This window comes from Heloderma suspectum, chromosome 16 (genome assembly GCF_057233095.1).
Source record: "Heloderma suspectum isolate Gila_16-S chromosome 16, 16-S_ref, whole genome shotgun sequence".
In the NCBI taxonomy this organism is placed as follows: Eukaryota; Metazoa; Chordata; class Lepidosauria; order Squamata; family Helodermatidae; genus Heloderma; species Heloderma suspectum.
The window spans coordinates 2,910,164-2,924,680 of NC_139473.1; the positions used below are offsets into that span (position 1 = coordinate 2,910,164).

At 45.3% G+C, this 14,517-nt stretch overlaps 2 protein-coding genes across 11 annotated transcripts in view; one reads left to right on the forward strand and one right to left on the reverse strand.

Moving 5' to 3' along the window:
* Positions 1–3,226, forward strand: part of NSRP1 (nuclear speckle splicing regulatory protein 1) — a 29,692-nt gene extending 26,466 nt beyond the window's left edge. For all 10 annotated transcript variants that reach the window (XM_084823157.1, XM_084823164.1, XM_084823158.1 and 7 more), the window contains exon 7: positions 1,774–3,226. In XM_084823157.1, the coding sequence (XP_084679283.1) occupies positions 1,774–2,689 (916 nt within the window). In that variant the 3' untranslated portion in view covers positions 2,690–3,226. The remainder of the gene's footprint in view (positions 1–1,773) is intronic.
* A 1,876-nt stretch (positions 3,227–5,102) lies between these two features.
* SLC6A4 (solute carrier family 6 member 4) overlaps positions 5,103–14,517 on the reverse strand; it is a 30,244-nt gene continuing 20,829 nt past the window's right edge. The window contains exons 13-14 of the mRNA XM_084823153.1: positions 10,198–10,365; positions 5,103–9,820 (exon numbers count right to left, since the gene is read on the reverse strand). Of these exons, the coding sequence (XP_084679279.1) occupies positions 9,746–9,820; positions 10,198–10,365 (243 nt within the window). The 3' untranslated portion in view covers positions 5,103–9,745. The remainder of the gene's footprint in view (positions 9,821–10,197; positions 10,366–14,517) is intronic.

Sequence of the window (14,517 nt, forward strand, 5' to 3'; positions counted from 1 at the left end):
CAACCCATACCATGGGTCTGCGTTATCTGTGAACCCAGCCACTGTAACCTTCCTGGTCCTATCAGAGTTTGATAGCTCAAAATGTACTCCAAGATGTTTCGTCTTCTGTGTTTTTCTGTGTTACCTCAGCAGCAGCAGCAGCAGATCTTTTGACTGAAAGTATAGAAAAAATTATTTGTAAGCCTGCACCAAACAGCAAAATACTCATGCCTCATGGTGACACAAATGCTACCTGTGAGACATTTGGAGTATAACTGCTTATAAAAACCAAGTCATCTTACTTCCTGTCTTTGGAGAGAAAAGGAGAGGGGATACCGTTCTGTCATCCTTTGGAAGGAAGACTCACTGTGCAGCTGTAGCAGTATTCTGAACTTGGAAGAATAAAAGTCCTGGAGTCGGGATTTTCACATTTTTAACTACATATGTAGCAAGTTTGATTTTCCTTGATAAAGCATATAGAAGATGGCTAGAGTTTAAATATATCACCTCGTGTATGCGGTGATATATCTAACCATGCCATGTTTATAAATGACAGCGCAAGTTCACAGTGTCCACGTGCAGTCGTGTTTTAAAGCATCTGAGAGTGAAAACAGAGCAATGACATTGCTTTTTGTAACTATGTTACTGAAAAAAATAGATTGATCCAAGAAAAACACACACATATTTAAGTTAAATATGACTTAAGACTGCACCCCTTGCCATGCGTTCAGTACACGCTGTAGGAGAGGGAAAATAACGAACAGCTGCTTCTGTGATTCCGTGTAATGGTGTGTCAGCACTAATGCTCCCCTTTTGCAGTTCTTTAAGTTGTGTCTGCCTTGCAGTTTTTGTGCATTTCTTGTCAAATGGCTTCTAGCTCTTGAGTGAGGACAGCTGTTTGAGTCAAGTAAGTGGGAAACAAAACCAGAACAAAATTCTGACTTGGTCCACAGATGCCAGTGTGCTTTTACACATAACACACAGCATTAACTTTAGAACACAACAGCAGGCGGGAAGGATCCATGTCCCTGTGAGACTCAGAAGGAGCTGTGTGTGTACACCTTTCCCCAACCTGGTGCCCTGCAGATGTGTTGGACTACAACTCCCAGCATCCCCCAGCCAGCCATGCTGTAGTCTTAACACATCCAGAAGGCACCAGGTTGGGGAAGGCTGGTTTACATAAATATATAACACCACAACCCAAGAAGCAAACAAAATGAGGGTTTTTTGGGGGGGGGATGGGTAAAGAGGAGGAAATGTACATATTCATTGGTGTTTTAATGGAATGAGAAAGAAGCTCCACTAGTGGATGAGGAGTGATGTGAGTAGGGGCGTTCCAATGTGTTCGTTCAGACACATGAAGGGAGCATTGTGTGAAGCAGACATCGGAGACCTCCGGCCTGTGGGCCAGATACTGCCTGCGCAGGTTCCCCATCCAGCCTGCCAAGTTCTTCCCCAAGCCCTTCCCCAGCCAGAGAAAATCTCTTCTGAGTTGATACAGTAAGATATGGTTTAGGGTTATTCTGAGCATGTAGAGAGTGAATGTTATTTTGTGCCTTTAAAAAATCCCTCAAGAGGATGAGGCTGTAGCTCAGTGACAGAGCCCCTCATTCGCGTGCAGAGGGTCCCAGTTCCAATCTCCAGGGAGGGCTAGAAAGAATCCTTGTCTGAAACTCTGGAGAGCCATTGCTGCTGGTCAGTGTCAGCAATACTGAGCTAGGTGGACCACGGGTCTGACTCGGGATGAGGCAGTTGCCTATGTTCTATGTTCTCTCGGTTCTGTGTTCTATCTAGGATAAAGGAAGAAGAACCCAGTGAGAATCCCCATGGCTCTAGAGAAATGCGCAAAAGCCCGGATGAGACAACAAGGCCCCACATTCCTGTAAAGGGAGAAGATAACCCAGATGCAGACAGTGATGTGGAAATGGACAGCAGTGAAGATGAGAGCGGTGCTAAAGTACAGACTAGCAGCAAAGCAGGCGATAAAAAGGAGAACAGGCAAAGTCGCTCTGACCGCAGTGGAGAAAGTTCCAAGCATCACAAAAACCAAAGGGACTCAGGGTCATCAAGTGAGGAGGGAAGCCATCATGCAAAAGTGCCTATGAGTCATCCAGAGAGGGAGGATGGAGGCAGAACGGAAAAAAGTGGGCAACACAGGGAAAGGGAACGTGAGAGGAGACACAAAGACCATGACAAGGAGGAGCAAACTAGATCTGAAGATCATTATAGGAGGCAGGAAGAACGGGACAACAGACAGAGAAGGAAAGACAGGAAGGAGAGAGATGATTATCACAGAGAACTGCGTCAAGAGAGAGTCAGAGAGGACAAGTACTCAGAGTGGGAACAGCAAGTGAAGGAAAGGCAGACCAACCGCAAAGAGCAACATAGGGAGAGGGACAAAGGGGCGAAGGAAGATAGAGATGAGAAAAAGCAGCGAGAGAGGAAAAACAGCAGCCCCGGGTCCTTGGTAAAAGGAAGCGAAACGTGCAAAGGGAGCAAAGAAAATCCATCTGACTCTGAGAGATCACCAGAGTTGAAACACAAGTCTTCAGGAGAGGGAACAGAGCAGGCAGAGAAACCTCTGGAGAGCCAGAGTAAATTTGCAAAGCGTAGCAGCCAGGAGACTGTCATGTCAGCAAGGGACCGCTACCTGGCACGGCAGATGGCACGCGTAGGCACCAAATCTTACATAGAAAAAGAGGAGGATTAGGTTTAGTTTCGGGGGGAGAATCTCTGGAGGTGACACACGCTCACTGGGGGGAATATTGGGGCAGCAGGGAATTGCACGTTGGTGTGAAAGTTCCTGGCCATATGTTTCTAGAGTACCTTAAAAGAACGTCTGTTTGTGTAGAAGGAAGCTGGTAGATTGCTCTGACATCTGAGCACAGGTGGCTGTAGCTTGATTTGGGTCTGTTCATCCTGCCCTCCTGAACCCATTTATATTCTGTGTCGCTTGAATGCAGTGAGCCTCGTTTGATAGATTGCATCCTGAGCCCCATCCTGTACATAATAATTGTCACAGATGATCCCATGAGATCCTGCAGCCCAGTCAAGAGTACGAAGGAAGATGAGCATGAAAATTGTATGTGAAGTGGACTCCAAAGAAGACCACCATCCGCAGAAATTGTTACTGTGTTTTTTTTTAAGTACAGTTTAGTTCCACAGTGAACTTAAATGCTGGGAGTCTCTGTTTTGGGTATTGTTAATTTGCTGTACAGAGAAACATTGAAATAAAGGGAAAGATACATTCTAGGTCTTGGCGTTGTTTTGTATCCGTGCTCAATCTTAACTCAGCTCCACACTGACTGTGATAAATCCACAAATACGTAAGGAGAGTCAACATTACCCATCATCTGTTTGGCAGGAGAGGTTCCTCACATGCAGCCTGTTGTGTGAATGGTCTCTGAATCAGGCCCTGTGTGCTAGAGGTACCAAGGGTTTATAAAGCTGCCATAAATGCGACTCCTACGTCTAGCTTGGCAAGTGAGAAATCTGGCAGAGAGAATGTTTTCATAATATATTTTCAACAAAACTCTTGGAAACACTGTTCCTTCCCACGTCACCTCCCAGTAACCTCTTCTAACAGTGGCTGCACCGGCACCAAATTACTTTGGAAATCTTAAGTTTCCAGAAAGGACATTTCAGATTCCCTTTGGCACCTAACTGCACTGCTTTTAATTAAGAAAGTTGCAGGTTGTTGGTTTTTTAGGTTTGCATCTGACATTATAAGGTATCACCAAAGTATGCTCATGTTTATTTTCATGAATTAAGTTTAATCTCTTAAAAGCCTTTTGTCTTGGAGCACCTCATGTTTTCATCCTGTGTCCTGGGAAGCTATTGGGAAGGAAGTTTGTATCTTGTTGCTATGGAGACAGTAGTGGTGTCTTTGCCAGCTCCAGAAATAGACATGTGCTTTCCTAGTAGTTTGTGAGCCGTCTCTCTCTCTCTCCATTGTGGATTATTTTAAAGGGTTTTCATGTGTGGGCCTTTAGTTTTTAAGGAAGGTGATGGTGAGGGTTGTCTCAGTGATAAAAGATTGGCTTCCTGTTTAGTTTTGTTTGGGGCAAATGCCACACCTTTATTTCTAACTTGTCTCAGACACCAATAAGCTTTTTCTACGTCTTTGCTTTTTACTTGATGTGCTTTTTCCATAAACTTTAAAAAGAAGGCATACTGTCTTAAAAATGAAGTGACCCTGCTAAAATTGGACCATTTGCAGTTGTGATCTCCTGGCCTGAAGCATCGTTTTTATTTATTGTTTGGTGGAGAGACTGTTGCTTCCTAGGTTGTCCATTTGAGAGAGCCAAGAAGCAGTTGTTTTACTGCCCAAATACTGTGAAAACAAAACAAACACCTGCCAAATATTTGGTAACTAACAACTCATTAATGATAACATTACACTAGCTCACTTAATATAATCACCAACTAGAGTAACAAACTATGCAGAAATTAACTTGCAGTTATAAAGGAAATTTCTACTGCAGTTTTCAGCAAACAGGGTGGTATGTCTGCCCTCCATCAGGTATTCCGCATACCCCTGGTTTACAAGGCTGGCAGGCGTTTATGTTGCCTCAGGATACCATACATATAAAAGTGCATGTATCATAAAGAATCCTTGGGGCTGGGACCTGTAAGCATTGAGAAAGGTGTTGGTTGGGCCCATCCTGATGGGAAGAGAAGAGGCTGGGGCACAGATGAGCAAGTGACGTAGCAGTCCTGATGTGGCCTGTGGAAGTGATTGGTGGAAGGTGACACGCTTATTTCCACTGTCTTGCTCATATGGAACTGAGGTTAGGAAGCATGGGAGAGAATCTGGTGCGAGAGGCTGGAGGACAGGTGCTTGTGTGTGTGTGTGACATCGCCCCTGCTTTTGTGCATCGTGGGTGGGGGGGCAGGATAGAGTTGAAAAGAAGGCACACTTCATGCAGGACAGTGTGCGTTTTCCTTTGGTTGCCGAACTGTTAATATTTGACCACTGTTAAATCCCTCTCTGTCATACTAGTGTACGGGGAGAGGGTGCAGTCATCCTCTCCACCCCTTCTGTTTTCAGCAATCAATACAATCTTAGCTAAAGGGCCTTTTCAGGTAACAGATTTCTGCTATCTATTACAGTAGCCACCACAAGGTTCTTAGATCAGTATTACTCTAATAAATTGCAGAACAGGGTAACCTACCTTCAACCTTCTGGCCTCAGAATGTTATCTCCCCCATGTACCTGCTGCCAGTAGCTTTTGTGATATCAGCCACCACGTTGCATGGACATAAATGAACACTTGTGCTGTTTCCTAGGGGAAATGCATCTCGATTGGGGCACTGGCAACGACTGAGGAACACAGAGTACAGGAGTAACGACAAGGGAAGAAGCCACCGATTCAGGAACAGAGTTCAACATTCCCACAGTTAATCACACAGTACCGTTTAGAATGGTACATAGTGAGACTGGACAAAGGGGTGTTCCTGTTAAGTTCAACAGAAGTGAAGTAACAAATTTGTGCTTCATTTTATGCACGAGGATGTTAATATTCTCATGAAACTGAAATCGTGGTAAGATGGAGGCACTGTGGGTAAGTGGTTCCCAGGCCAGGAACTAGAAAGTTTACCTGTTCTGGATGGGGCTTCACTCCCCATGAAAGAATTGTTAGACTGTTTGGGGGGGTGCTCCTAGATTCATCGTTGTCATCAGAAGCCCAAGTGACTTCTGTGCACGGAGCGCCTTCTACCAACTTCAGTTGCTACATCAGCTGCTCCTGTTCCTGGACAGAGACCACTTAACCACTGTGAATTATGCATTGGTAACCTCTAGACTGGACTACTGTAATGCTTTCTATGTGGGGCTGCCCTTGAGGCTGGTTTGGAAGATGCAACTAGTGCAGAATGTTGACTGCCTTGCCATGCACATATAACTCCTGTGCTGAAAGAGCTGCACTCGCTGCCAGTTTGCTTCTGAGCCAGCTTCAGGGTATTCTTATTGACACATAAAGCCCTAAACAACTTAAGACCAGGTTACATGAAAGGTTGTGCCCCCCTACCTGTTAGTCCACTACGATCTTCACAGGAGGCCTTGCTATCTGTGCCACATCCTGCAGAGTTCCAGGTGGCAGCAACTCGCCCTCTCTGCGGTGGCCTCCTCCCTCTGGAATGACCTCCCCTCTGCGATACGTCAGGCGCTGACAATCACGTGCTTTCGACAATCACCAGGACCTAATTTGTTTATCGTGGCTTTTCCCAACCATTAACTTATCTAAATGCTGTTATGCTTTTTATGATGTATTATTTAATAACGAGTTGTAAAACTGCTTCGGGATTTTTAAAATGGGAAATGGTATATAAAATATTCCAAATCGAATGAATGAGTGTAATATTTCTGCCATGCATTCCTTTGGTGGAATTTTAAAAAATGCATGTAATCTTCAGCAGTGTGCTATCAGCTGTCCCTGGCTTCCCTGTTGAATGTGTTGGGATCAGAAAGAAGGCCAGAACTGCCACAGTTCCTGAAGTCTGCTGGGGCACGATTGCTTATTCGCCATTTAAAAATGTTACTGTGATAATTGGTTTCACTCTGTGGCTTTCAAACAGTTCTAGGGAACGGATAGGCAATATAGTGCCCTCCAGATGTTTTGCAGTACAACTCCCAGGATCCCTGGCCATGCTGGCTGAGGCTGATGGGAGTTGTAGTCCAAAACCTATGGAAGGCACCACATTGCCTACCCCTTGCATGAGATTATCAATAAGATGGCTTGCCTGAAGCTACCATTCTTCTGCAGTGCACAGGTACAGAGAATTATTTGGTGCATGTTCCAGTTCACAGGTCAGGGAGGGCTTCAGTGAGGCCGATTTCAGTTGAGCATCAGGAAAAACGTCCGACAGTGGAACCAACTGCCCAGGGAGGCAGTGGGCTCCCCATCAAGCAGAGACTGGACAGCCATCTGTCAGGAATGCTTGAAACTGGATTCCTGCACTGAGCAGGGTGGGTTGGACTCAGTGGCCTAAATGGCCCCTTCCAACGCTACAATTCTATGCATCTAAGTGGAGTGGAGAAGTCTGTGTCAGTCAAATGCATTTGTTCAAGATGTCCTCTTGCTCGGTATCTGTTAATTTTAGTAAATCATATTCCCACCAGACCGAGGGGGATACATCTGCCATTTTATTGTGATATTAAATTTATTACAGTCACAGTTTACGTTGCAAGGCACATACTCATGACTTACACTCCAGCTCGGGACATTCAATAACAGAAGCAGCGGCATAAATTAATATAGGTGCATTATATACAAGATAGAGAGGAATACTTTAGTTTTGTAAAATAAAACTCCAGTTTTGATTTCTCCATAGAAAAAAAAGATAAACAGTCCCAGTTCACACAGGAAGAGTAGCAGTTGCCTTGTAAGTTCCCAAATGAACCTCTCTCACAGGTCCCAATATTTTTAATGTGTCTGAAATCCTTGGTAGATTATATGCTCATGTGTCAGAAATTGATTTAATACTGTTTTCTTTAACACGCTCACGGCTCCATTGATAGGCGTGTTCAGAACAAGAAGCATCTGTTCTAGGGCCTAATAAATTCTAATCTCAGCATTGTATGTGTTAGGTAGGTTTAGTGTAGCCCAGCTGGCTGGGTCGTTACGCAACTTGTTTTGCAGCAGCAATACACACACACACACCCCCAGTGGCTCCACCAGCTTGGAGGTTTGGAGTTTAATGCTCATAAAAAGAGGCTTTCGCAAGAGAAAGTCACTGCCATCCTGTGCAAATGCACTGTAACGCTGGGCTACAGTTCATATGAGATTTACGAAATACGGCAGTGAATACACACCTGCCAGAAAGAGGGAGATGGCACTGCACTGCAAGGATACGGTTTAGGGGGAAGAAATCATGCTTGCATTGTCCACCGCTGCCTCTTCAGCACAGCGGCCAGAGGCCCCACAGGCATTCTTATACCTCAGCAAAAGAAGCATGGTCTTGCACACTTGGACTCTGAATTGACATTGTGTTCTACCCCCATGCAGACAGCAGCAGGGCAGTCGCCCCAGCACTCGTGTTGGTCTGCTGTCTGTGCCCCCTGTGTGGAGCTGCAGTGGAGCACCGTTCCGATGGAGCAGCTGCACACAGTTGCAAAACCCCTATGCCCACCCATAGAAAAGCACCAACATACCTTGTAAGACTTATTCCTCAGAGTGTGGGAGATATGCTCCATGAACGCATCAGACCACTGGACCAAGCCCCATGAAGATGTGACACTCAGTGTTGCAAGCACGAGAGACATCCAGACGGGGCAAAGGAAAGTGGGTAGGAAGAGCATTACTTGGAGTCGTGGTCAGGTGAACAGCTGGGAAAGTGATGCAGGCAATGAACTCACTGTTCACTTGAATGCTACTGCATGGCAGGTTACCATCTGAAATGTCTTCCAACATGGGGTGAGGCAGGAGGTGATGAACAGACACCTCGCTGTCTCCTTACCTGGTCAGTGTTTAAAAGATTCACACCGTGACTGCATCAGCACTCAGCTGTCCAAGGCCACTCTTATGACGGAGGTTAGGGATGTATGGATTGTGTGAAATCAGTTTCATCTGTGTTTTGCCCGTCGACAGAATCGGATTTTTTAAAGTTTCCGAAATTGCGCAAATTTACACATACAAAAATACACAAATTCCCACAAAATGCCCCAATCCCCCCCAAATGTGCATTTTCATGCTCTTGCCAATGGGGGAAATGTATATTTTTGGCCATTTTAAAATTTTTGTGTATTTTTCTATGATGGAATTTGCGTAGAATTCCCTAAGGTTAGAAAAATGGTCCCCTGCAGAATCTGCAGGTCAGAGTTATACAAATCTGAACTCATTTGGTTCCACTGCAGATTTCTCCGACATCTCTGAGGTACATGAACAGCAGGACCATGTCATGCAGCTCTTGCTGGACGGTAGCCTTTCAAAACTGCAGAGGAAGGTTGCACACTTGAATGCTCCTCCAATTAAAACCACCCCCAAACAATCCATGCACATAAATAGTTTGTCAGAGAGAAGAGTTCTACCTTCCCATTTCCTCTGACCTGTTTGTGTTCTAGGTACAAAGATCTGCCCCCGCCCCCAACATTCAATTTCCTTCCCTCCCCTTCAGTCTCAAGTGACAGCGTACTGCAAGAGCTGCATGATAGAAGTTCAACTTTTATACAGGGCTTTCTGGTAATATCCCTCTTCCAGGGCTTGGGGCAGCCATTCAAGCAGTGAAACTCGGTACTAGCTGGATAAGATATGGCTTGCAGGACTGGATGGGTTGTTCCTGTATTTCTTCAGCTTAGTTGAAAATAGTGAAATCCGTAAAAACAAATAATATAGGGGGGTTTATTACAGAGAGTCACACTGAGAGAGTTAACAGGTGCGCTGGCACAGACAGATGGATGCTAACTATAATTCTAACTTGCCACAGTTGCCTGACAGAGGCTTGAGTTAACCATGCATGCGTTCAGACAGCCCTGTACTCACAGGTATGGAGTTGTGGGTACCCATTCGCACTCGTACGTCCTCATGTTTCCGAAACATAACCAGTGCAGTAATGTGAACTCAAAGGAGTCTGGTGTGCCAAGGAGCGCAGCCGACCTTTCGTGGAAATGCTTGGAGGCCTAACCGTTTGTTCACCACACTTCCGCCTCCATCACAAAAGTGCTTCTTGGTGGAAATTCAGTTCTTTGGGAAAGAGCTTAAAGTAGTGAGAGAGGCAAGGAGCTACCAACCCCTACCTCTCCCACATCCACCAAAATAAAAATGGCTACTTAAACATCATTCATGCGGATGTCACCAAAAGGAATCTCTGTGGCCGTTTCTGGAGTAATGCTTTTTAGAATACGCTGCAGAGGAGAAAAAAGAACATGTTAGTGAGCGGGAAGGTCACCTGTTTCAGGTAGGATAGCAGAGTTGGAAGGAAGGAGCCCCAGAGCCTATTCAGAAGTTCCTTTCCCCATTGAACAGTGGGGAGAACAGAATGCCACGCAGCGGGCACCAAAAGAGAAGCCAGCAATTCCAGGTTGCTGAGGATGGGTGACCCATCTCAGGATAGCCTCCCTCCACGGAGGGAGGAAAGCGCCAACAACAATCACCTTGACGCTGCTGCACTGGCACGGAGGTCAGCCACTGACATGTTAAATGAGGACAAGAAAGAGACGCAGATTCCTCCTGGGCCCACCCCGTCGCCATACATTTCCTTGAACTAAGTGCGCAAGTCTACCTCTTTCAGTGTTCCCGGCGTAGTTGCCAACCGATAAACCATGTAGGCAGGAATGCAGATGAAAGACGATGTCCCAATACAGTAACCCACCACCATGGTCCAGTACGGATAAGTGTAGTCAAAGAGACGCAGGTCTGGAGGGCTGGACATAAAGCTGCAAATGATAAACTGGAGAGCCGCCAAAATGGTTATTGATGGGAACTGGGGCTCAGGCAGAGAAGCAGTAGTAGCCGTACCACAAGGTAGCAGATTTGGGGCTTTGTTAAGGGCCACAGACCTGATCTCTGGGGTTGGACTCAACGGTCTTTTAGGCCCCTTCCAACCCTACTATTCTATGATTCTATGAAAGCACCCATTTAACCCACCAGCATTCAATTGAATTATGCTCCCAATTCAAGAAGAAATCAGAGCAGTAGATCAAAAGAGGGGTGGAAATGAGGGAAGGGGTTTCGTTCAAGTTTCTGGAAAACAGGTATAGGTAGGGCTGGCTTATCAGCAGTGCTGGATCCAGGTTTTTGAGGAACCGTGAGCTAGGGATGTGTGGACCCCCCAGCGTCCGGTCTGGAGGGGAGGTCCGCCACAGGAAATCCGGGCCACTTGGGGCTCCGCAGACTTCCCCAGGGCCCTGGCACATCCTCCGGATTTTGCGCTGGCGTTTTCTGTGTTTGAACTGGGCAAGATGTACTGCAATGAGCATACCTTGGGCAAATTACAGCCATAATTAGTATATTTTATGTCATTTGCTGTTGTAATGCATTTACTGATACATATATTGTGGCTGGGAAGAATAAACAGTAAGAAAGTTACAAGAATTGAAAAAGACAAACCAGGGATTGGAAACCCAATACAGCTAAAACAAGAAATCTACTAACTGGCCTATACTACTTACTGAATCGCAAGCGTCCCTTCTATCATAAACCACACCAACCTGCATACCTCCTCTGAACCAGATGGGCAACAAAGGACCCAGAGCTGGCAGCCCTTCTTAGCTTTATACCATGTCCAGCTCAACTTGGCCACGCTGCTTCCCCCGTCCCTTTGGAAGAAGGGATGGCGTGATTCACACCTCGCCAGCCAGAGCTACTTTTCACTCCCTTGTGGGCTTGAGTAGTTTACACCCTTGGGGCTGTAGATAAGGACCCCAACTGAAAACCAACATCCTTGAGATAAGCCATACCCACCCTCTCCTTTAGGTGTCACAAGCTCGGGGTGCCAGTATCTTCCTTATACAGGGCCCCTCACTGACCAGCAATTTCCTGTCCTACGCCATAAAACAATAAATTCCTAAAGCTAAAAAACAACATGAAACACTCTCTTTGTCCTAACTCCCAGGCAAAATGCAAGATGGGGAGGCAAGATGCAAGATGGAAACACTGGTTCGTTACACCCGCCCAGAGAGATTAAATGATTGGGCAGAATATGATAAATAAAGTGTTGTTTGCATTGTTTTATGGATTTACGGTGCAATCCTACGCAAGTTTGGACAAAAAAGTCCTACAACTCCCAGCATTCCCCAGCCAGCATAACTGGATACCCTTAATTGTCTTTTGTAAGCCACCCTTTGAACTCTCTGCCCCCAAAAGCAGCATATAAGTACTTTAAATACTTTAAACAGTACTTTGAAGTACTTTAAGCAGAAAGAATCCTTGCACCACCCCAGTTCCTCCTCCCCTTTCAAGTGTTGCTTTTTATAAGCTGCTGTTCTTCCATTCCATGTTCCAAATTGCTCATCAGCAAAGAGAATGAAGCAGCTGAACAAAACCTGTAAGCAGGGACTGTGTCAGAGCTGCAACAGTCCACTATCCCATAGAATCTCCATTCCACAGAAATTAAAGAGTTCGCCCAAGACATCCATCACAACCCCTGCCCTCGTTTTATTTCACTCCAAATAACCACAGTACCTGAACATCATGCTTTTAATTTCATTGTCTCAGGCTCATAAACACTGGTGTGTGTGTGTGTGTGTGTGTGTGTGTAAAATGATTGATGTGGTTACACATTTATTTATACCTTTTCCTCTACTGGTAATAAAATGGAAATTTGTTAAACACGCATTAATCATCCCAGCAGGGTTGTTTTCAAGCCACCAGGCTGGCCTTACATCTAGATGGCTTTTACCATCAATAACTCTTACACCTCTCTGTTCTGGCTTGATGCTGAGTGTTAACTACGCTAAAGAGACAGAGCGAGCTAATTTGGGAACAGGGAGGTAAGCCTTTGTTTAGTAGCGCTAGAAATGGCTTTGCCAAATCGGCTGCAGAAACAGTGGATCCAATTTCTGTCTCTTTCCCCCAACCCTAATCTGTAAAGGATGCCATCTATTTTTGTAAAAATTTGGCTAGGTGTCTCTTGGAGGCAGCAGTCAATAACTGCTTTCCTACTGGCTTCCTTTTATTAGATGTTAAATTTAAGAACAAACTATCTCTGCAAAGACAAAGAACAGGAAAGATCCAAAATACACCATTGTATGCAATTGTGGGTAAAATCCAACATAAATACTACTTGAGTTGGGACTTAAGTTAGTCATGAAGTCCCATTCATTGCAATGGGTCTACTCTAAGTAGGGCTTATGTTGGATTTCACCCTGTGTCAATAGGGCAACGCCAAAGAGTGTTCAAACTACCGCACAGTTGCGCTCATTTCACATGCCAGCAAGGTTATGCTCAAAATCCTACAAGCTAGGCTTCAGCAGTATGCGAACCGAGAACTACCGGAAGTACAAGCTGGGTTTCGAAGAGGAACTAGAGATCAAATCGCCAACATTCGCTGCATCATGGAGAAAGCAAGAGAATTCCAGAAAAACGTCTATTTCTGCTTCATTGACTATGCTAAAGCCTTTGATTGTGTGGATCACAACAAACTGTGGCAAATTCTTAAAGTGATGGGAGTACCAGACCTGTCTCCTGAGAAACCTGTACGAGGGTCAAGAAGCAACAGTAAGAACCAGACATGGAACAACCGATTGGTTCAAAATTGGGAAAGGAGTACGACAAGGCTGCATATTGTCACCCTGCTTATTTAACTTATATGCAGAGTACATCATGAGAAATGCCGGGTTGGATGAATCAGAGGTCGGAATTAAGATCGCTGGGAGAATTATCCACAACCTCCGATATGCAGACGATACCACCCTAATGGCAGAAAGTGAAGAGGATCTCAAGAGCCTCTTGTTGAGGGTGAAAGAGGAGAGTGCAAAAGCTAGTTTGAAACTCAACATTAAAAAAACGAAGATCATGGTATCTGGCCCCATCACTTCCTGGCATATAGAAGGGGAAGAAATGGAAGCAGTGACAGATTTTACTTTCTTGGGCTCCAAGATCACTGCAGACGGTGACTGTAGCCATGAAATTAAAAGACGCTTGCTCCTTGGGAGGAAAGCTATGGCCAACCTAGACAGCATAGTAAGAAGCAGGGACATCACCTTGCCGACAAAGGGCCGTATAATCAAAGCTATGGTTTTCCCAGTAGTAATGTATGGCTGTGAGAGCTGGACTATAAGGAAGGCTGAGCGCTGAAGAATTGATGCTTTCGAACTGTGGTGCTGGAGAAGACTCTTACGAGTCCCCTGGACTGCAAGGAGGTCAAATCAGTCCATACTAAAGGAAATCAACCCTGAGTGCTCATTGGAAGGACAGATACTGAAGCTGAAGCTCAAATATTTTGGCCACCTAATGCGAAGAGAAAATTCCCTGGAAAAGACCCTGATGCTGGGAAAGACTGAAGGCAAAAGGAGAAGGGGACGGCAGAGGATGAGATGGCTAGATAGCATCACCGATGCAATGAATATGAACTTGAGCACACTCCGGGAGAGAGCGGAGGACAGGAAGGCCTGGCGTGCTATGGTCCATGGGGTCACGAAGAGTCAGACACAACTGAACGACTGAACAACAACAACAATAGTGCCAAGATCCAGAGAGCTATTTCAGATGCACTCGAGGGTTTGGGCACGCCACTTATGAATTTTCTTCTTGGAACTGCATTCTTCACCACCACCCACCACCCCCCGACCCCACAAATATCACAATCTGCTTTTGAAATTTTTCTCATGTTCAAAAGCAGTTTGCTGTGCAACATGCCAGGGCAGAGGGAAGAGACAGCAGTAGCTGTCCAAGGAACACACACTCCCAATCCCGCCTTCCTTGTTGCACCAAAATAACTTTGTAAATTCTAACCAAGTCATAGCAATGATCACAGTGTCGTTTTAAAAAAACCACACATGTTTATTGCTTATAGCCATAGGTCATTACAAGAACAATGACCTGGTTCATATGTAATGACAATCCGGAGTATGTCATTGAATCATGGGTTGTTGTTGTGGGT